This window comes from Sinocyclocheilus grahami, unplaced genomic scaffold (assembly GCF_001515645.1).
Source record: "Sinocyclocheilus grahami isolate Dianchi unplaced genomic scaffold, SAMN03320097.WGS_v1.1 scaffold1398.1, whole genome shotgun sequence".
NCBI classification, from domain to species: Eukaryota; Metazoa; Chordata; class Actinopteri; order Cypriniformes; family Cyprinidae; genus Sinocyclocheilus; species Sinocyclocheilus grahami.
Genome location: NW_015506577.1, coordinates 79,298 through 102,495, shown reverse-complemented (window position 1 = coordinate 102,495; position 23,198 = coordinate 79,298). Strand labels below are relative to the sequence as shown.

Genomic DNA, 23,198 nt, shown 5'->3' with positions numbered 1-23,198 from the left:
GACAGAGAGACGCTCATCAGACAGACAGAGACGCTCAACAGAGATGCTCATCAGACAGACAGAGAGATGCTCATCAGACAGACAGAGACGCTCAACAGACAGACAGACACGCTCAACAGAGAGACGCTCGACAGAGAGACGCTCAACAGAGAGACGCTCAACAGAGAGACGCTCAACAGACAGACAGACAGAGAGACACTCATCAGACAGACAGAGATGCTCAACAGACAAACACTCATCAGACAGACAGACAGGCGCTCATCAGACAGACAGAAACTCATCAGACAGACAGATAGACGCTCAACAGACAGACAGAAACTCATCAGACAGACAGACGCTCATCAGACAGACAGACAGACAGACGCTCATCAGACAGACAGACAGACAGACAGACGCTCATCAGACAGACAGACAGACAGACAGAAACTCATCAGACAGACAGACAGACAGACAGACAGAAACTCATCAGACAGACAGACAGACAGGATGACTGACAGGTGCATTTCCATTACACACTTGCACAAAACTTTTGCGATATTTTATAAATGTAAATCAAAAACTACTGCGAAATGATGGCGTTTCCATTTACCGATGTTATGTGACTAAAACGTCATTTTTTCCTCTCGCCACAATTCATGGCAACGGATGTTGGTAGATTCGTGTATATTGCAGCCACCGCACTAGCCATTATTTTTAATCAAAGGAGACAGCCGCTATGAGGCTTCTGAAACGTGGCGTGGCGCAGCTGGTATAAAAACAAGCATTGAATAGAGTGTCGGAGCCGTAATGCACATGTACAGTGTACACAAGGGCTTATCCAAGCATTAATGGCAAGAAAAACCCTTTATACTTGAGAGCGGCCTTGTATGAAGCGTTTCTTGGAGGTTATAGTACATTAAAGAATGACGTGACCCGTTTTCATTGCAGTTTTGCGATATATTCCTTTTTCGAATTGCCTGAAAAACCACATCATGCGAGCTTAACTTTTTTGCGATTTTTGTGAAACTGACGTGTTTCCATTAGGCGTATTTTTCTATTCACAATTTCAAATGGCACAATTTGAAAGGTAATGGAAACGCAGCTAGTGTCATCTGTCACAGCAGATCATTCATTCATACTGATGGGGGAAACCATGCATCTCAGCACACACACTTCTCATCATATCAGTTTAATTAAAAAAGATTAACAAGATAAATTAGTGAGTTCATGACCATAGTGCAATAAAGACTTTCAGCAGGATCTGAAGCTGCTCTTTCAGTTACACTCACGACAGATTGTTAGGGATTTACAAACTTTTTCGAGTTTATTCACATGAAGACCTCCAAACATCAGTTCACACACAAACACGAGCTTACACCTCTCATGGTGTTTGTGATGCTGTCTATTAAGGGTGCAGTGCTGCGTTTCATGCCCTCATTAGTGTCCTGTTGCACTGGCGCTCATGTAACCAGAGAGCCGTGTAACGCGGCCCGTCTTCTGCTAATAACCAGCAGATATTCACACAGACAGCAGTGATCTCAAGATCAGAATCAGCTGCAAACAACACAAACACCCTGACGTGTTTCCTGTCCATCCCTGCTAACTTCCTGCGGCTGTTTTCATGGTAAAGCACAGGTTAAAGCCGTGTTGTTGGCGGACGACGCTTCGAGTGACCCAACTCTCTTCTCTAATTCCAATCTTTAACTATTCTATCAAATTAAAAGGCAGAAACACCAAAAATATTACCTATAAAATATTACTTAAACCGATTCAGGCCTGACATTATTAAAAATCTTTCCAATTTCCTCAAATAATTAAAAGCAGCGCAGTCAACAAATCATGATTTAGAAACAAGTTGAATACGAACAGCACGCTCACATATGCTGCTGATGGCAGACTAACAGTCATTTCATCAATAATACTTTCCCTAGAAAGACTCTGAGAAATAATATAAGAGTCAGTCCTGACATGAGAGAAAAATATGATGAAATGAATCGTTCAGATTCTATGCTGATTGGATGAGCAGCATTCAAACCACCGATAAATGCACAACCTGTGACACACATCCTCTGTTATTGTTTTTACTCAGAATATTACAGATGACTTTAACACTTCTAGTTACAGGATTTAGCCGCAGTTTTTGTGGATTCAGGCTGCTGGTAAAATGACTGTAAAACGGATAGACTGATCAGGATTTGTGCCGAATCAGAGAGATTTATTCCTCGCTGCAGCTCATTCAGAGGATCTGGGCAGAATGAAGCTTGACTCAGACTTTCTGTTGTCTTTATTTTCATCTGTCTAGCCCTCGTTACGCAAGACATTCGGCCAAACATGAGTCACAGCGCAACCAGTCAAAGCAACACAAACAAACATACTCAATGCAGATTCACTCTCGAGCTGCTGCCATATTCCAGCCAATGAGAGCCGATCCTGACTACAACGTATAACAGAGCCTCTATTATATCATCATCATCATCATCAGATGCGTGTGTGAGGAGTTTAAGACGTTCAGCTGAATCTCAGTAGATTACAGTAAATCCTGGTGTTACTGATGTGATCTTGTCGGAGTCTGAACATGCTCTCACACAAATACAGGCGTCCAGTCGTGTTAGAAAAACCCACACGCAGCGCCACCTACAGGCTGAGAGAGGCGCCGTACTCACCCGTCTGATAAACTGCTTCGAGTGAAGGGAGACAGAGACACGTTTAAAGGAAGAATGAGCGAATAACACACACATTAACAGACACACACACACTCTTGCAGAGGCAGAATGAACAGGTGAAAGTCTACTCAAGAGTCGCTGACACGTTACCTTGATCTCTCGTTGTTCCACTGATTTCTCCCATATCTGCTGGTCATACGCACCGATCTGACAGAAGAGACACAGACAGGTTATACATCCAAATCAGTCAGAAATCATCCAAACAGTCAGTCGCCTGTGTTTAAACAGACTCTCTCATTGAGCGTCACTCAATCTCCTGAGACTGGAGAATCGCACTGATCTGTCACCTGTCAGTCCAAACACACCCAGAGTTCGTTATGTGTGTTCATTATGTGATGGGACACGTTTAAAGAGGCGGCGGTAACGAATGTTTTCTGGGTTGGAGCGCCGGAGCAGGATGGAGGTCTTGCGGATCGAGTTTCTGGAGATCTGTGGAAACACGAGCGTGAATGGATGCGATGCGCAGCTCTGATTGGTCTGATTGTTGCCGGGGGCAATAAGTACCGCGACTCGGTGTCGTGTGCACGCTGGAGGTGAAGACGGCGACGCTGGACTGAAGTCACACGGTGGAAAACACTCAATTCACAAGTTCAGTCTCATTAAACATACAGCGAGCGCACAACCCTGCAGGAGAACAACCTGTGAGTGTTGCTCTGACTAAGCATCATCTGTTTTGTTGTGATGTCGTCGATTCAGGAAACAGTCACAGGATTCGTCTATAACTACAGTGAACCCAACTCTAATAAACCCTTCAGCTTCAGTTTGTCAGAGACATCAGAAATCCATCCTCTATCAGTCCAGAACGTCGTCATCATCATCATCATGACAAACAGAAGCTCAGACACATGAAGTCAATGTGAGGAAACATCAAAAGATCTCAGTTCGCTCACCTTCTTCTGGTACCAGAGCACAGCATCACGCACCTTCGACGCCATTTACATGTCAGGAGTCACACGCTGGAGCATTTTAAGCTGTGAGAGAGAGACGGGAGGAGATCAGACGGAGCTCTGCGGTCTGATGCACTTAAGCTCTTCTTACCTGCAGCACAGGTGTGTCCAACACACACACACACACACACACAGAAGTGCAGTCACACACATAGTTAGCATGATTGTTCTGCACACAATATTGTCATAGAGATCAACACTAACAACAAACAATGAGAGAGGAGGAAAAACTACACAGTTACATGTTTTATCTGAAGCGAATGAAATGGCTGGAAACACTGCACAACTTCATTTCCCCTGATTTGCAGTCTGCAGAAGCTGACGCTAGTTGCTGAAAGTCAGAGCCAGAGATTTGAGTTGACAGATTTCATAAATTAGTGTCTGATGGTCTCAGACTTTTCAGCTTCAGACTCCGATTTAATCCAGTCAGAGGAGATCTTCGAACACGTTGTTTTATTTGTCACGTGTCTCCTACTAGTTTAGTGTTTCTCCTCTGTGACCGTTTACAAAGTCGGTAAGTTTATCATGCCTAGTGTTTTAAGATCTGTTGAGATTTTAAAAGTCGTGTAGTTTATTCCAGCCTTTAACATCTCATCAGTTCATACAAACACTGAAGTGTTCATGACATCGCTGTTTCTAACGCCATGATCTACTGTTTAAGATACAGGAACTCATCTACTATCTGTCTGATTCATGAGCGCTAGGAACAGACTGACCTCACACACACACACACGTTTGTTTGGCTGTACTAGTGAGTTCATCTCATAGACTTCCATTGTTTTTCTCTCAGGTTTGATATTTTCTCTATTTATCTCCTGACCGACTCCTAAACAAACCCTCAAAGAAACCCATGCAAAACACTACATTTGCACAGAAACATGATTGGACTGATATCATGAGCCTTTTCAACTATTTTGTTGTCATGATATTTCACTGTGTAAGTAAAGACATTTTACCCTCACAAATATAGCTCAACGAGTACACGCGCACACACACACACACACACACACACGTGCAGCCAACATAACACTAGATTAGCTTCATCTGTGAATTACGGGTGTGAAACTGGGTGGTTAGAGCGCTGACACACACACACACACCTGATGATGACAGGCACTTTCAGTCAGATTATAGAACTTGATGTTCAAGAAGAGGGCGGAGAGAAAAGCCTCACACACACACTTTGAATGCACCAACTGAATGCCAATCAGAGAAACTGTGTGTGAGTGAGAGAGAGATATTAAGAGATATAATCTTAAAGGTGTCTCTCTCTCTTTCTCTCATGATGTAATACATCATGGAATGAACGCTGAGCATTCTGGGAGTTTGTTCAGTCACTGCATTAATGTGATACACACACACACACACACACACATAGATGAGCTTTTTTTACCTGACCACGTCATCAACAGCAAATTTAGCACAAAGCAGGCAGCAGCAGAACGGGAACATAAAACAGCCTGAAGGGACGCGAGACACACGCCCTCACTAGTGCACACTGAAGAGTGGACAGACCGGTCCTGCGCTCACTAAACACTTTCATTTACATGTGATTTGTGCTCCTGCCAACCAACACAAACATCAACAGCTTCCTGATTTAGGATTCATCTACTGAAAACTGCCAGCTATCAATCCTGGATCAATGAAGGCGATCAGTTGACTCAAAGACACACAGATCAATGTGATTCAGAGTCAGATCCCATCATGCTGTCATTAACGGATGCTTTTACAGCAGCAGCGGCACTTCGTTACGCAACAATAAATAAAACCGTTCTAGACAAAGCCAGCAGGAAATAAACACACACACACACACACACGTCCATCTGCTGAGGTGTAACCCAACACATGGCTGTGCATGTTTCATGAAGGAGATGGACAGCAGTGTGTGCGTCACATCTGATACTGTGTGTGTGTCTCTGGAGGTCACACTGCAGCGTGTGTGTGTTCTTCACAGGCTAAATAAAGCAGCGCGTCTTCCTGCATGCGTCTGTAAGAGGAAACGGTTGCATTTATACTGTCTCTTAAGCCTCATGCAGAAACTCAACTCAAAACACAAAGACTCACAACTATACACACACACACACACACACAGACACATAGAGCCACAGAATCTTTCAGTGAGAGATTATTCTTAACCCATCTGGCTAAAGGAACCCGTCACTCAGAGAAGATGAAGTCAGGACTCGTTCAGATGCGTCTATGAAACACGAGTGAACAGATGGATGAGATGAAGAGCGCTGTGAGGAAACTCTGATCTCTGGATAGACGTGAAGCTATTCATGGAACAAACAACTTAAAATAGCCTGCAGAAGCCGCAGCGCTTGACGCTCCAGACACTCACAGAGCTCAGGGTTAAAAACACACACACTCGATTCAGTCCAGACACATTTGCACTCATATTTCAGTCCATCACACACAGGTGTAAGAGAACGTTTCAGAAATGCTTCACTCAGACTGAATAAAAAACTTATTTGACAAAAGAAACACTTCACTCTGAAGAACTTACAGAGAATCTGATGGAGCGCTGCTGCAGGCCGAGCGACCGACACGAGCGAGAACACAACACCGACTCAAGGTCAGAGCTGACACACAGCTGCGGAGAGAGAGAGAGACATGAGAAATAAAAATAAATAAACGCCAATGCTACTCAACCCTAAACAGAACCACTAAATTTGCCAATTATTTATTGATTAAACCATTTAAAGAAAGACAAATCCTCTCCAAATACAGATGAAGTAAGCATGATTTAGAAATAGAGAGAGAGAGACATAGAAACACTTTCTGCTGATCTGTCCTAAATATCACACTGTGAGGGGAACATTTCTCCCCAGATCTGAAGCCCTGATCCCATCATTTACTGAACTCCGTGATGCTGAGAAAATGCCCTTTTACTTGGAGAAGATGACAACTAGAGCCCGACCGATATGTGGGTTTTTTGGGGCCGATACTATATATTCTATATATAGTACCAGTCAATGTTTGGACACACAAATGGGAAAGTGTCCAAACTTTTGACTGGTACTATATATAGAATACAGTATATACATAAACAGAATATATATACATAAACACATTTTTTGCAATGATCACTCAAACGTGGTGATCAAACACTTATAATGACGTGACAGAGATATGTAAGGGCATTTAACAATTTAACAATAAACTTGCGATGCACAAAGTAACGGGGTGTTAGTTGTAACACGTGGTTTGAATATTTATTTTACCATAGTAACATTTAAATTCTGGCTTAAGTAAATTTATCTCAGTTTTTATTATTCATTTAAAATGAGACAAATCTGCTATTATTTTAATCTCCAATCTGTTATTTATCAGTTCAGATAGTTTTTTAAATGCTTCGCTAACTAGCAGAAGACACTAACCAGTTTTAAACTCCAGTTGCGCAGATGGGGCACGTTGTAACTAACCAGGAAATTAACGTTCTTAGAATTGACAAGACAGTTGACCCTGAGAGGTCAGCTAAATATCTACAGCGGATCTAAAATATGAATAGTTAATTATAACTAGTTATGGTTAATTATTCATATTTCCTGTCATGAGCTGAGTCGCTACAGTAATTTACACTATTTACTTTAATTTTAATGAGAAACAGGTAAATAAAGACTGACAGTCAATGTTTAATGTTTAGAAATTATTATTTCAAGACATGTAAAGCATTTTTGCTGGTTTATGTGGGCCGTCCCAAGCACGGTTGCAATGTGTTCATTGTCAAACTCCAAAATCAGATTATTTTTAATTCTTAAAAAACGCCATTATTTTATTTAAACAAACAAAAAATAATAATAATTAAAAATATATATATATATTTATTAACAAAATATTTTAGTTTGTCTTGTATATTGTTTCCATTGGATCAGATAAGATTTTAAGCTGTTACATGGTCATGTTACAACGTGCCCCTCAGATGTTACAATGTGTTCCACCTACGGGGCATGTTGTCACATTTCACTTCCATTTTTTGAGGGTAAATAAAGAAAAACGTATACACTGTAATTATGAAACAAAGCGACATATTTGTAGTAGACAAGTGTAAAATTACTGTGGATAAAAAAATATATTCTGAACCCCATGTGGATTTACACAAACTGAGAAAGTCAAAAAGTGTTACTTTGTGCCCCGCTCTCCCCTACCTCTGTAAATAAATACAATATAAATTCACGTCTCGCACACTTTAATGCCCTTTGAATGTAACGTGTACGTTCCCTTGGAACTGGAATCATAGCGGAATATCATGTGAAGTCTCAAAAAAACAAAAACCCCATACATTCAGTCCCGGGCCGCTCACACACATCTGGACAGGTTCACTGAAGCACTGAATGTTTAGTTATAACTGGTCTGTTCCTGACAGCGGTGGGATTTTAGGCTGTTTGTCTGATCAGATCAACAAAAGCAATGATTGCAGATCAGCATCAGGTGAGTGTGATCTGCTGCTGATTGAGTGAAAGGGCTTTATACTTAAATACAGAAACACAAGTGTGTCTCTGTGTGGAACCCGAGCGCGTTACCATCCGTTTATAAATAACAGTGTGTGTGTGTGAGTGAGAGAGAGAGAGATTTCCCTTATTTTAGTTTTATTTCTAGTTTATATACTTATACATTAGTAATTCATTTTGCACTACATGCTTAATACTTTTTATATATTATTATTATAATTTTTCTTTGTGAATACATATGTGCACTATTTGTGAGCAGTCCAGCTGCAATTGCTTTGGCAATACAAATGTATAATTTTTGTCATGCCAATAAAGCACTCTTAAATTGAAATTGAGAGAGAGTCTAACTGACTGTATTGTGTGTTAATGTGTGTGTGTGTGTGAGTATGTGTCTGTCTGTATGTGCTTGTGTCTCTTTGTGTGTCTGTATCGTATGTGTGTCTGTATCGTATGTGCGTGCGTGTGTGTGTGTGTGTGTGTGTGTGTGTGTGTAAGCTACAGATCTTCATCTCTTACCGTTACGCGCCGCTTCAGTCGTTCATGCTCGACACACCGACGGAAGATTGACGTGATGAAGATGCTGCTGCTGATGAAGATGAAGAAGAGGATCGCGGGTGTTCAGTGTCGCGGTCTCTCGAAGCGGTTACTGAAGAAGAGTCGCCCGCAGCTGTAAGATCCGCGTTACCGGCGCGCACGGAATAAACGCGCAGCCCAATAACGACCGTTAACCGCGCGAAAACCGTCCTAACCACCGTTAACACCGTTACACGCGAGCCTCGCGAGGGATGTGTGCCGCAGGCGGAGACTGGCGGAGGCGTGAGTAACGCGTGAGTAACGGGCGAGTAATGGCGCCCTCTGCAGGTCACATGACCGCAGCGCTTCAGCGCCTAACCGCGTGCTTCAGCGTCTCATAACGCGACAAGAACGCCTGTCCAGCTGAAATAAGCGATGATAAACACGTTACACAACTCCTGAAACGATGGTCAGCTGATCGGTGTTTCTATGGACGCCGATGTTCCACACATCCGGGACACGCTGCTGAACCCGGAAACAGAATCCCGGTGTGATTGACAGCTGCAGACAACAGCGCGCGTCCCAACAAAGCCGAAGAACGATTCACTCGCTTCTGATTGCGATGAGGGCCGTTTAATCACGGTTCTGATGAGAGTTCACGGATGATCCTGCTGGCTTCGGCGGGACTGTGCGGTGAGTGACGTCACGCGCGTGATGATGATGATGATGATGGTGATGACTGCTGGTGACTGACCTGGTCTGTTTGTGTGGTCAGTCGGTGCAGATGTCTCTGGCGCAGCGGGTTCTGCTCACCTGGATCTTCACGCTCCTCTTCCTCGCGCTGCTGGTGCTGAAGCTGGATGGAAAGGTCCGCTGGAGCTGGTTCCTGGTCTTCCTGCCCGTCTGGGTGTTTGACGGCGCTCTGCTGCTGCTGCTGGGCGTGAGGCTGGCGGGCCGCTGCCGGGGTGGGTTCGACCCGCGGCTGAAGGTCTGGTATCTGCTGGCTCTGATGATGAAGGTGGGCTTCTGTGTGACTCTGTGCGCGCGGCTGGAGCAACTGACCAACCTGCGGCTGCTGATCATCTGTGTGCCGCTCTGGACGCTGCTGACCGGAGCCCTGATCCAGCTGGGATACAACATTCTGCCCCAGAGCTCAGACTGACACACACACACACACACACACACTCTCTCTCACTCTCACACACACACACACACACTCTCTCTCACACTCACACACACACACACACTCTCTCTCACTCTCACACACACACACACACTCTCTCTCACACTGTGAGTGACGTCACGCGCGTGATGATGATGATGATGATGGTGATGACTGCTGGTGACTGACCTGGTCTGTTTGTGTGGTCAGGCGGTGCAGATGTCTCTGGCGCAGCGGGTTCTGCTCACCTGGATCTTCACGCTCCTCTTCCTCGTGCTGCTGGTGCTGAAGCTGGATGGAAAGGTCCGCTGGAGCTGGTTCCTGGTCTTCCTGCCCGTCTGGGTGTTTGACGGCGCTCTGCTGCTGCTGCTGGGCGTGAGGCTGGCGGGCCGCTGCCGGGGTGGGTTCGACCCGCGGCTGAAGGTCTGGTATCTGCTGGCTCTGATGATGAAGGTGGGCTTCTGTGTGACTCTGTGCGCGCGGCTGGAGCAACTGACCAACCTGCGGCTGCTGATCATCTGTGTGCCGCTCTGGACGCTGCTGACCGGAGCCCTGATCCAGCTGGGATACAACATCCTGCCCCAGAGCTCAGTCTGACACACACACACACACTACATACACAGACTGACATACACACTCTCTCACACACACACACACACACACGCACTACATACACTGACTGACATACACACTCTCTCTCACACACACACACACACACACACACACACACACTACATACACAGACTGACATACACACTCTCTCACACACACACACACACACACGCACTACATACACTGACTGACATACACACTCTCTCTCACACACACACACACACACACACACACACACACTACATACACAGACTCACACACACACACACACACACACACAGGTTTGTTTTTGTGAAAAGTGGGGACTCTCCATAGGCGTAATGGTTTTTATACTGTACAGACCGTATATTCTATTGCCCTACACCAACCCTACCCCTAAACCTACCCCTCACAGGAGACTTTCTGCTATTTCAGATTTTCAATACACTCCATTCTGTGTGATTTATAAGCGTTTTGATGTGGGCACATGGGGTAATGTCCTGAAAAGTCACCTTCTCCTTGTAATACCTGTCATACCTTTGTCATTATACACATTTATGTCCTCATTTGTCACAAACACACACACACACACACACACACACACACTAAATACACAGACTGACACACACACACACTCACACATTTTGGCCAGCTGTATGAAGACGTTTGTACGTGAACACTCTTCAGTGTTTCTACAGAGAGCAAACATTCCAATGTTTCTGTTCCTTCTCCCCCTTTTTTTTTTTTTAAAGAGAAATTTGACTCTTAAATGAGTTTTGTACATTTGAGTTTCAATTGTATGTGATTTTATGCGTGTGTTTTGATCTTGTAAATATATGTTGTAATGGAGGCTGAGTTTTCCTCCGGTGAATCTCTTGCTGCCAGCAGATGTGTTTTCTGTAGCTGAAGCCAGACTGATGAAGGCAAATACAGTGAAACTAACAGAATAAAAGTCTGTTCATTCATCACATCATCTGACGGCGCAGGAATCTGTCCAAGGTACAGCCAGCGGAAATACAGACTGTCACAATACTGTATCTCTGAGCACAAACTCCTGATACAGCCGTGACCCGATCTTCAGTATGACCTGACGAAGATGTTAATAAATCATCACAGATTATGGCCATTTTAATCATTGGTAACAGCTGCGGGATTCCTGCAGTATCTACTGAAAACCACATCATCTGAAGTGGAGCTGGCATTGAAAATCATGTCACATTGCGCTGAAATGCTCAGGAATGACTGTGTGTGTACTGTCACCGTTTAGAGATCTACAGGCAGTTAGATGGACTAAAATATAATTTGCAAGCAGTAAAATTTAAAAGTAAATTGCACAGGTTTCACGATTTGGAGGAATCTGAATGTTCTAAATGTTGTATGTATTCCATTATTATTATTCACAATACACAACTAATATAAATGAACAGATGTTGTACTCAGTCAGTCGAGTTCAGCAGCAGCATGTGTTTAATGTTCTTCAGTCAGTACAGTCTGTGATCAGTAGATGGCAGCTTGAGATCCATCGATCCTCAGCAGCTCGACTGAGGAAAGAGGAAAGGAAACATTGCTCTCCGTAGGATGCTTAATTAGAAGAGGACTGACAGAAGCCTATTCTTTGAAATGCTGCAGTGACAAATTATTCTATTAGCTTTCATTCATTAGTGTAATCAAAAATACTATCTGTTAAATGAAGATCTGGATCGGTCAGGCTGATTGACTGTGTGTTTGTGACGATCAGTGCGGCTTGTGTGTGTCTAGCCTCACACACACACACACACACACACACACACACTGTGTTCTAGTGGATCTGAAGCTGTAGAGCTCAGATCTTATGCGGTCAGTCAGAAGACGTGTGGCTCTGTAACTGTATGAGATGGAAAGACAGAAGGCCTTCAGACCAACAAATGGAGATCACCTTCACTAACCAGTACTGTTAACTAATTCCTCTGACTCTCCAGAACATCTCCAAGCAGAGCTGAGAGTTTTTCAGCTTCACTGACCAATTGTGACGATCAGTGCGGCTTGTGTGTGTCTAGCCTCACACACACACACACACTGTGTTCTAGTGGATCTGAAGCTGTAGAGCTCAGATCTTATGCGGTCAGTCAGAAGACGTGTGGCTCTGTAACTGTATGAGATGGAAAGACAGAAGGCCTTCAGACCAACAAATGGAGATCACCTTCACTAACCAGTACTGTTAACTAATTCCTCTGACTCTCCAGAACATCTCCAAGCAGAGCTGAGAGTTTTTCAGCTTCACTGACCAATGAGAAGCGTGATGGAGATGTTGATTTGATCACTTCCTGTTCCAGAACGTTCCTGTGTCACTGACTGGAGGGAAAGTATTTTTGTACAAGCACTTTCACGCTGGTTCTCTGCAGCTTTGTGTGTGTGTGTGTGTGTGTGTGTGTGTGTGTTTGGCAGAAGAGGGAAGCTATGCGATCGGCTGCAGAGTCACGTCAGGGCTTGTTGAAGAACATTCCTGAACTCAGCTGCTCAGAAACTTTCTCTTCTCATCTCTACAGAAACAGCAGAGCCAACAGCATCACACACACACACACACACACACACGACTGAAGTGTGTGAGAGACAGACGGACAGATGGATGACTGGGTTTCTCCTGCTGTAGAATGAGTGCTGTCCGTCTTGAGTGTCTGTGGATGTCGTCTCAGTCTGTAGCCAGGAGCAGAAATCGTGTTGAAAGTAAAGCAAGAGCTGTTCTGGGCGGAGGAAGGGTTAGTTTCTGATGAAACCCTGTGGCTGAGTTTGCTTCATATTACCAGCAACTTTACTTCTGCGGATAGTTACGTCACATCCTTTCTGTGTGTCATACATTAGTCAGTGATTTTATCACTCTAGTCTCATGTTTACACGTGATCTTTAGAAATGATCAAGTCTTGAAGCTGTATTTGTGAAACAGTGAATTAGCCCACCCTGCAGCTCTTCATCATCACTGTAAATGTGTTCATGTGCACTGAAAAAACTAGTCTGATTAAACACACTGTACAATATTCAAAAAAATAAATCATTCACTATTAGTTACAATAAAAAATGCATAACAACTACAAGTGATATGTTGCATGATGGTACAGAGTGGAAACCATAAGAAATATAGCAGTAAAATCAAAAACCCAAATATTAATATGACAATAAATGTCAGAAATACTGCTTCATAAATATAGTGTAATATCACGATACATTATAATCTAAACCTTCTGACTAAAGAGTGTTTGTGAGAACATCCATGACACGGCTGAATAAACTCTAATCACTGAAAAACAAGGGAAATGAATTACACTCAACACGAACATCACACGAGTCTGGGACAATGCTGAGAATGACGGTGACGCTGTTAAATAACCCGTATGTCAGCGCGGAAGAGGCGGGTCTAACCTGGATCAGGGAAGTGGGCGGGAGCGTATTCAGCCAATCAGAGATGAGCTCGTAGGACGCAGGGATTGACAGTCAGACCTGACAGTCAGGAACACGGAATCGGAGCGCGTCTTTGATTGAAGTGAAGATTCGCCCAATCACCGCTGCAGAAGTCTCGGTCTCTGTCCAATCACAGGCAGCGGAGCGGCGGGGGGCGGGAGCGCGGCAGCGGCGTCGGGGCGGTCCGCTTGTGTGCAGTGTGAATGTGGCAGCCGCAGGGAGGGGCGCGCTGTTTATTTCATTATTAAAAGTGATTTCTGACAGAAGTTAAAAGTGATTTCTAACGGAGGATATATATCTGCTCCTCAGCGCGACGCGCGCCGCTCCGGTCCGCGCTCTTTCTGCCGTTTCGTCGCGGGGACGGAGAGCATCATGGGTCATAACATGCTGGAGTAATCGCTCAAAAGACTCTTTCCTGAACATATTTATATTTATTTATTCTTTTGCTCCGTGGATGAATGAAACGTCCCGTCAGGATGGAGCAGGTGAATATCCTGAAGAGATTCATTGAAGCCCTGAGAAGCGGCGAGCAGAAAGCAGAAGATAACTTCAGCTCGGACTTCATGGTGAGAACAGAGCTACTCTCACAACACACTCACTCACACACATATACTCACACACACTCACACGCGCACACACACATACTCACACACACACTCACTCACTCACTCACACACACACATACTCACTCACTCACACTCACACATACGCACATACACTCACTCACTCACTGTCACGCACACACACACACACACACACTCACACACAGACACACACACACACACACACACACACACACTCACATACACATTAAAAACTCTCAAACACACACTGAAGCTTCTTGTCGCTTGATTTCACTTCTTTTGACGTGACGAGTAGATTGACAGCAGTGTTGTTGTGTGATGAAGATCGTGTGTGTGTGAGAGATCCTCATCTTCAGCATCTTCATCTCTGCTCTTCAGTGTTGTTGTTGTGAGGGATGAGAGAGAGATGAGTGTGACAGCTGTTGCAGATGCTCATGATGGAGGAGTTCTTCATCTGGTGTCTGTGACGATGACTCCGGCCGATGAAGGTCAGCTGTGATCAGTTTATCTGTTAATTATTCAAATGAACGAAAGCAGTCTGGAGAATGTCTCCTGGCCGCTGATGTGCTTGTAATTAGTTGGTCATGTTTGTTCATAAACACTCTCAGCTGATGGAGCACGCGCACACACACATACTCACACACACACATACTCACTCACTCACACTCACACATACGCACATACACTCACTCACTCACTGTCACGCACACACACACACACACACACACTCACACACAGACACACACACACACACACACACACACACACTCACATACACATTAAAAACTCTCAAACACACACTGAAGCTTCTTGTCGCTTGATTTCACTTCTTTTGACGTGACGAGTAGATTGACAGCAGTGTTGTTGTGTGATGAAGATCGTGTGTGTGTGAGAGATCCTCATCTTCAGCATCTTCATCTCTGCTCTTCAGTGTTGTTGTTGTGAGGGATGAGAGAGAGATGAGTGTGACAGCTGTTGCAGATGCTCATGATGGAGGAGTTCTTCATCTGGTGTCTGTGACGATGACTCCGGCCGATGAAGGTCAGCTGTGATCAGTTTATCTGTTAATTATTCAAATGAACGAAAGCAGTCTGGAGAATGTCTCCTGGCCGCTGATGTGCTTGTAATTAGTTGGTCATGTTTGTTCATAAACACTCTCAGCTGATGGAGCGCTGTGAGATATTCTGCTGTTGCTTTCTGATCTGCAGCAGTGTGTTGTGGGTAATCTGTTGTGTTTGAGAGTCAGTGAGAGGTCAGAGGTCAGGGGCTTGTGTGTGTTTGGTTCTGTCACACAGTGTCCACACACACACACACACACTGCATTCCTCCTGTGCTTGTTTGTTTCTGCTGCTCTGATTTAATTCTGTGTGTTTTCTGGAGCTTACGAGGATAAAAGTTGCTCCAGTAAAGCTCTGAAATTCCCAGAAGCCCTTACAGGAAGTGATGTAGCAATAGTTTTGTGTGTGATCTGGGGGCTCGTAAGGGTCTTATTTCACATTTTAGCGTATGCTGTCCCACATGTGTGCTTGGATTTGCTTTATTTGCGTTGTGAGGATTATTTCATGTCTTTATGTGGGCGACATATCGCTCGACCTCTGCCTGATGCAGGGGATTATGGGAAGGCAGTGAGGCTTTCTCCTGAATGAACCCTCCTCATGGAGTCACAGCTGTGTGTGTGTGTGCTCTGCATTTCCTGTTACTCAAATACCTTAAACAGCCACAGGGCTGGAGCTGGATGTTCACTTCCCTCGTCTGTGTTCATCTCCCGGTCGTCTGTGACGCAGTGTTCAGCATCAGTCCCGCTCACCGTCCACATACAGCCCGCTTTATATGTGAGAATGATTTGAGCGCTTAAAAAGGAATGTCTACTAGATGGTGTGCATCCATGCTCACAGTCAGCGTAGTGTACTTAGAATGCAGAAAATGAAGTAGCCTATACTTGTAGTGAAGACATGGGATGGGATTGTGATTACTGTGGATGTCACCGTCCCATTAAAACACAGCAGATGATCTGTGTGTGTGTGTGTGTGTGTGTGTGTGTGTGGCTTCTGACCTTGACATCCACATCCTGTTTTGTGTAAAAATACTTCCAGTGAGAAACGAGTGTGTTCATCCCTCTGTCCTGTTTTCCTGTGTTCATTAATGACTCTGTGTGTCATGATGTCACTTTGTCTGTGTGTGTGTGTGTGATGTCACGTTCTCTATTCGTGTGTGTGTGTGTGTGATGTCACGTTCTCTATTCGTGTGTGTGTGTGTGATGTCACGTTCTCTATTCGTGTGTGTGTGTGTGTGTGTGTGTGATGTCACGTTCTCTATTCGTGTGTGTGTGATTTTGCTGTAATGTCACTTTCATGTGAGCTTTCATATATTTGTGTGTGTATGTGTCTCTGTGAGTGCGTATTATTTGCCACAATTAAATTTTTTTCTTTGAATAGGGAATTATGGTTTTGAATAAAAACATGATCAAACATTACAGTCAGACATGTTGCCAATCCACCAGTGCTATAGATGTGAGTGCATGACATTATTATTTTTGGGTAATGTCTGCGGTTATACTGTCAGTCATTTTGTGATTGAACCATCTTGACTTTTTGAGTTAATCTCTAAAATTAAATGTCTACATTCTGGCTAAAAACATTTTGCATTTTTCTAATTTCAAGTTATTTTTGAACATACAGTATATGTTTAATTACAATACTGATATGTTACAATATTTGCCTTCATATTTCACACATCTTTTCTGCTATTTAATTAGTTTTATGTTTACACCATGCTGAACTTCATGTATGCTGCACTTCGAACAGAACTTTCTTTAACCAGATAGTTCAAAGATAATTTTACCTGAATCGTGTTCTTCTCATACACTCTCTCTCACACACACACTCACACACACACACACTCTCTCTCTCGCTCTCTCTCACTCACTCACTCACACACACACACACACACACACACACACACACCCACACACTCTCTCTCTCTCTCTCTCACACACACTCACGCTCTGAAGGTGCTGATGTACACGTCTGATGAACAATGACAGAAAAACGTATCGATTCTTTCCGAGCAGATCTATCTGACACAAGTACATACATAACATCAGTGAGAGAGGACTGAACACATCACGCTTCAGCAGAGCATCACAGATACAGCAGGTCTTACACACTTATGACATAAACACCTTCACTGGACTGTGTGTGTGTGAACTGACCTTCATCAGGCTCAGCGTGAGGTCAGAGCTTACTGGTCACTGCGTCTCAGTTTGTGTGAAACTCCTCAAACATCACAGCAGGTCAAACACTGAGACGAGAGAGAGGACGAGTGGGTTAGTTGTGGCAGGACTGAGTGTTTAGTGATGTCAGTCATGATGGCACTTTGTGAAGATGAACACCGTCCACTGGTCAGAGATCAGCCTGACCTTCTCTCCATCTCACTCTTCAGTTCAGATGTGCAGAAGAACATCTGCCCCAAGAAATCTTGAAGTTGGAAGTGTTTTCTTTGCGTGTGTGTGTGTGTGTTTAATGTGAGATGTGCTACAGATTTGATGAAGATAGTCTCCAGAGTGTCTCGAGTGACAAACTCTTCCTTTGGAACAGTTTTCTTTTAGGGTCTGTCTGTAGTCGTTATAGACATGTTAGGTCAATAGAAGTCAGAGACAGGCTCATTTAGGTAAAAGTGTGTGTGTGTCTGCGTGTGTGTGAGACGTGTCCGTCAGCGATGTGGGTGTCGGCTCTGATGGGGTGGACCAGGAAATGGACCAATGAGAACAGAGCGCAGGAGAACTGTGTCACGACAGCCATTGTTCCTCCCCAACACTGGCAGGAAAGGAAGTATTACAGCCCCCACTCACACACACACACACACACACTGACACACACACACACACACACTGACTCACACTCACACACACACGCGCATACACACATTCACACACACACACACGCACACTCACTCACACACACATGCACGCGCGCACACACTCACACACAGTGTCGGGTGGAATCAGAGCCGCAGGGACGTAGCGATCTGAACAGCTTTAGCTGTTTGTCAAATTTATTTCTGATGCGAATGTCTGTGTCTAATGTAATCTTTCTCTGCTGTTAAGGCTGTTTCTGTATGTCTTTTACAGAGATTACGTCGATTATCAACGAAATATAGAACAGAGAAGATCTACCCCACTAATGTTGGAGAGCAGGAGGAAAACGTTAAGAAAAACCGATATAAAGACATTCTGCCATGTGAGTAAACGACCAATCCAGCACTAACCTAACGCTCATGCTAGCCATCCTGTCATGTGAATGAAGTGTTAGTTATGACTGAAGTTATCACTTCATTTCCAGCGTTATCGTTGACATGATTGCAAAGATATTATTTAAACTGAGCTGGATGTTGACATCACTGAATTCAATGATGAACTGTCTTTAACTGAAAAATTTGTGTTTACTATTGTCATTTTGCATTATTGACACTATTTTCCTAATTAATGCTGTTCAGTTGCTTTGTCACAATCTGTATTGTTAAAAGCGCTATATAAATAAAGGTGACTTGACTTGACTGAAGGGCTTGAGAGCGTCAGAGGTCATGTGACTGATGTTTGTTCATGATGAAGTCTGATCTGGAGCCTGTGAGGTGTGTGTGTGTGTGTGTGTGTGTGTGTGTGTATCTGCTGACATGAAGGTGTCTTTCTCTTGCACGCCAGTCGACCACAGTCGTGTGAAGGTGACGTTAAAAACATCCAATCAGGACACCGACTACATCAATGCAAACTTCATCAAGGTACTGAAGACTTCCTGTGCTTTTCTGCGGCCTTTCCTGTCTCTGTAGAGCCTGTGTGTGTCTGTGCATGTCTGTGTATGAGAATACATAAAACTCACACAGGACTGCTGGCTTCTTGACTCTTGAACTTAAGTGTTTCTTCTCTCTTCTTGCTGTGACACACAGTGAACCATCAACTAGAGCAGGGTACTCGAGTTTAGAGCGGGCTGCATTTAAAGGGGTCATATGATGCTATTTAAATTTTTCCTTTCTCTTTGGAGTGTTACAAGCTCTTGGTGCATGTTTTTTTTTTTAAGGGTAAAAATCTGGAACAAAAAATTGGATTAAGTTTGTTTTGCTATATTGATGCAAACAAAAAATTGCATTCATACTAAGAGTATTGAACAAACTCAAAATGCTAAAACTACAAACATTCTTGAGCAAATATAGTTCACAAATTTCTTTAGAAAGTATTATTTTTCATTTTTATGTTAACTATATTGTATCATGTATTTTATTGTAAACTAGATATCACTATTCTCCCACCATGATTCTGAAAAAAAAAACAGACAACTAAACAAAATAACATGTAATTTATTAGTTTCTAGAAATAATTGCTGCAGTCTATTCATAGAATACAATATTCAACTATTGATAAAAAAAGTTAAACAAATGATTCAATGACTCGCTCATAAAGACTTCACTTGTTTCATTCCTGAATGAATCAATGTTTTTTGAACGAATCTCATTCTAAGTCACTTGTCTCCACCTGCTGGCATTACGTTGTAATTGATACAATCTTTATTTGAAGCATCATCACTTTCGAAAAGGTGATTTATTCTATTTTGATCGCTTCTGTAGACCGCAGTGTTTATATCCGAACTATGAACTTTTATTCCAGTACTTCTGTGATTATTTGAATGTTTGTAACACAGAAATAATGATACAAAATAATTAGTAAAGATGTTTCATACATCTCTCTGGAGCAACGTGAACGCAGATTTGAATGTCACAGTGTGATTCAAGGCTTTAATAGACACAGATAGCTGAATCCTGTCATTTATAAACTAGATTTACTATTTATTTAAATATCCAACAATATAGGCCTACGACAGTAAACATACGACACGACATTATATGGTTTATCTGTGTTCTTCAAGCCATCTCTGGTATTTTCATAATAATAAAGTATATTTGCAATCCAATGCTAATCGACATAACCATTATTACCGTATAGACTCTGCCTCGTTCTGTGACAAAAACCGCACATCGGCTCACAAACTGAAGTAATTTCAAACACTCGACTGATGTTGAGGAGTAAAATCATGTTATTAAATGTCCTCTTGTTGGTCAAGGCTTCTCTTTTAAGTTGTTTGGGGCGTGCCGGCTGTTGCTTTTTAATTGCACGTTAGTTACAGCGCTTGCAGAGATCGAGCTGCTTTTACCACTGTGATTGTATCGCCTACATTTAAATTAAAAAAATCAAGCTGCCTAATATTTTGAGGGCAAATTGTAATAAAAATACATTAATCTTCAGCATGATGCGGGCCTCCTGTTGAGTACCCCTGAGCTAGAGTCTGATGAGTCTGTCAGGACTGTAAGCCGTGTGTTTGGTCAGATCTGATCCTGTGTGTGTGTGTTCAGGGCATCGGCGGGCCGGAGGCCTACATCGCCACTCAGGGGCCGCTACCCAACACTGTGCTGGACTTCTGGAGGATGATCTGGGAATACAAGGTCACGGTGAGTGAATCTGCTGCCACAGAGAGACTGTGTGAGAGTGAGTGAGTGAGTGAGTGTGTCTGTGTCTGTGTCTGTGTGTGTGTGTGTGTGTTTGTGTGTGTGTGTTCTCGTATGTGACACATGACTTCTGTTGCGCAGGTCATCGTGATGGCGTGTCGAGAGTTTGAGATGGGGCGGGTAAGAATTATTTCATTGTTGATTCTCTGCTTTAGTCGTAAAAGCTTCGACTCACAGACTCAAACACGTTCTTCATTCGCTTTCCTCTGCAGAAAAAGTGTGAGCGTTACTTCCCGCTGTTTGGAGATGAGCCTGTGACATTCGGCCCCTTCAAGATCTCCTGTGTGAGTCCGTTACACTTCCCAGCATGCACCACTCTCTCGTCACATGACCTCCAGAGAAGCGTGTTGACTCTGCGGCTGTGACGACAGACGTTATTGTTCACGATGGGATGTGAAGCGCGTTCACTCTGAAACTCGTTGTGACTAAAACCGGATTGTTCTCAGTCACAAGTGAAGCACTGAATTAGACATCTTCAAACGTGGTCTGAAGAACTTCATGGCCTGGTTTCACAGACAGGGCTTAGACTAAGCCAGGATTAGGCCATAGTTCAATAAGGACTTTTAAGTAATTTTTTATAAATGTACCTTAGAAAAAACATCACTGATGTTCATCTTGGGACAAAATAAAGGCACTGATATATTTTAAGATCAGTCGGTGCAACTTTCTTTCAGTTGAAACAACTCAGATTTACATTTTAGTCTGGACTAGGCTTAAGCCTTGTCTGTGAAACGGGGGTAAATGCGGGAATAAGAAGAATCTGGTTTCTCTTCAGTTTGACCAGATTTTTCTTGGGCCATGTTATGGTTGAAAATGTGGAAATACGAATCTATAGTTTGTTAACAGATTTAGTCCCTGTTATGTTCGTTCATGATTCATGTTTGTAGATTTGTGTACCACTGCTCTTTACTCGCGTCACAGAAAACACAAACTGTATCAAATGCATCAAGCAGATCCATGCAGATCGGAGTAAGTAAATAACAGCTGTACTTGACTAACCTCAGAACTCTATTGAGAGTGTCTGATATGGGCTTGTTTTTTTGTTCAGGAGTCTGAGCAGCCGCGGACGGATTATTTCATCCGCACACTCGCAGTGGAGTTCGATCATGTAAGTCTTTATTTCTGTCTGTCTGTCTATTGTATCAGAACAGTTTTTAACCATCAGTCTGTTTCTCTCTGGTCTGTCAGGAAACCCGGCGAGTGACGCAGTTTCATTACGTGAACTGGCCCGATCACGACGTCCCGTCATCCTTCGATTCCATTCTGGACATGATCGCTCTGATGAGGGAATATCAGGAGCATGACGACGTTCCCATCTGTGTCCACTGCAGGTATGAGATCTGCTCATCATGACCTCACGTCTGATCTTCAGTCCCATGAGCCTCGAGCAGCAGCTCCATCTCCATCACGACGTGTTAGCAGCACGACTGATCGCTAGCGCTGACGTTCTCTGGCTTTATCTTGATGGCCAATCAGAAGGACAGGCTGAGGTTCAGGTTTAGTCAGGGGTTTATGGGTGTTGGTTTAGCACGAGCCTAAGAGTTTCATAGGAAATGACTGGGTAGCGTGTCTGATGTTAGCGTGTGTTCTGACTGCAGATGTGTGCTGTATGTGTTGACAGTGCTGGCTGTGGACGCACAGGAGCCATCTGTGCCATCGACTACACGTGGAACCTCCTGAAAGCTGGGGTAACGCACACTCACACACGCACACACACACGCGCACACACACACATATAGTCTAACCACTGAAGGACTGGCATCATTGTGTGTTATTTTGCAGAGAATTCCTGAAGATTTTAAAGTTTTCCAGCTGATTCAGGAGATGAGGACACACCGGCATTCAGCAGTTCAGACCAAAGTAAACTACACAAAACACCCGCTATAGACTGTAGCAGAATATTATGCATTACAAACCAGCGCAGGATTGATTCACTAGCCTCCTGTGTCTCTCTGTACATCAGGAGCAGTACGAGCTGGTTCATCGAGCGATTGCACAGCTCTTTGAGAAACAGCTGATGCTTTTGGAGAGTCCAACAAACTCTGAGCTCACAGACGGGATGGTAAGACCACAAACTCACACTCACTCACTCACACACGCGCTCACTCACTCACTCACACACGCTCACTCACTCACACACGCTCACTCACTCACACACGCTCACTCACACACACGCTCACTCACTCTCACACTCACTCACTCTCTCTCTCTCACACACACACACTCACTCTCACACTCACTCACTCACACACACACACACACTC

At 43.7% G+C, this 23,198-nt stretch overlaps 3 protein-coding genes across 4 annotated transcripts in view; 2 read left to right on the top strand and 1 right to left on the bottom strand.

Moving 5' to 3' along the window:
* LOC107569940 (putative homeodomain transcription factor 2) overlaps positions 1–8,936 on the bottom strand; it is a 28,305-nt gene extending 19,369 nt beyond the window's left edge. The window contains exons 1-4 of the mRNA XM_016256114.1: positions 8,617–8,936; positions 6,156–6,242; positions 3,593–3,673; positions 2,793–2,849 (exon numbers count right to left, since the gene is read on the bottom strand). Of these exons, the coding sequence (XP_016111600.1) occupies positions 2,793–2,849; positions 3,593–3,637 (102 nt within the window). The 5' untranslated portion in view covers positions 3,638–3,673; positions 6,156–6,242; positions 8,617–8,936. The remainder of the gene's footprint in view (positions 1–2,792; positions 2,850–3,592; positions 3,674–6,155; positions 6,243–8,616) is intronic.
* A 136-nt stretch (positions 8,937–9,072) lies between these two features.
* LOC107569957 (transmembrane protein 60-like) lies at positions 9,073–10,440 on the top strand. Of its 2 annotated transcripts, none has more exons than XM_016256138.1 (2): positions 9,073–9,306; positions 9,986–10,440. In XM_016256138.1, the coding sequence occupies exon 2, from the start codon at positions 9,995–9,997 to the stop codon at positions 10,370–10,372; it is 378 nt and encodes a 125-aa protein (XP_016111624.1). In that variant the 5' UTR covers positions 9,073–9,306; positions 9,986–9,994; the 3' UTR covers positions 10,373–10,440. The 2 variants fall into 2 exon arrangements, with proteins under 2 accessions (XP_016111624.1, XP_016111623.1); XM_016256137.1 differs by lacking the exon at positions 9,986–10,440 and adding an exon at positions 9,389–9,792.
* Positions 10,441–13,837: 3,397 nt separating this feature from the next.
* The window catches only part of ptpn12 (protein tyrosine phosphatase non-receptor type 12), a 16,520-nt gene continuing 7,159 nt past the window's right edge, over positions 13,838–23,198 (top strand). The window contains exons 1-11 of the mRNA XM_016256134.1: positions 13,838–14,364; positions 18,512–18,620; positions 19,082–19,158; positions 20,782–20,877; positions 21,016–21,054; positions 21,147–21,218; positions 21,983–22,042; positions 22,123–22,265; positions 22,556–22,622; positions 22,717–22,794; positions 22,898–22,996. Of these exons, the coding sequence (XP_016111620.1) occupies positions 14,257–14,364; positions 18,512–18,620; positions 19,082–19,158; positions 20,782–20,877; positions 21,016–21,054; positions 21,147–21,218; positions 21,983–22,042; positions 22,123–22,265; positions 22,556–22,622; positions 22,717–22,794; positions 22,898–22,996 (948 nt within the window). The 5' untranslated portion in view covers positions 13,838–14,256. The remainder of the gene's footprint in view (positions 14,365–18,511; positions 18,621–19,081; positions 19,159–20,781; positions 20,878–21,015; positions 21,055–21,146; positions 21,219–21,982; positions 22,043–22,122; positions 22,266–22,555; positions 22,623–22,716; positions 22,795–22,897; positions 22,997–23,198) is intronic.

What these genes read in the sequence shown, in the direction of transcription:
- LOC107569957 (XM_016256138.1), top strand. Translation starts at nt 9,995, where the DNA reads ATGTCTCTGGCGCAGCGGGTTCTGCTCACCTGGATCTTCACGCTCCTC.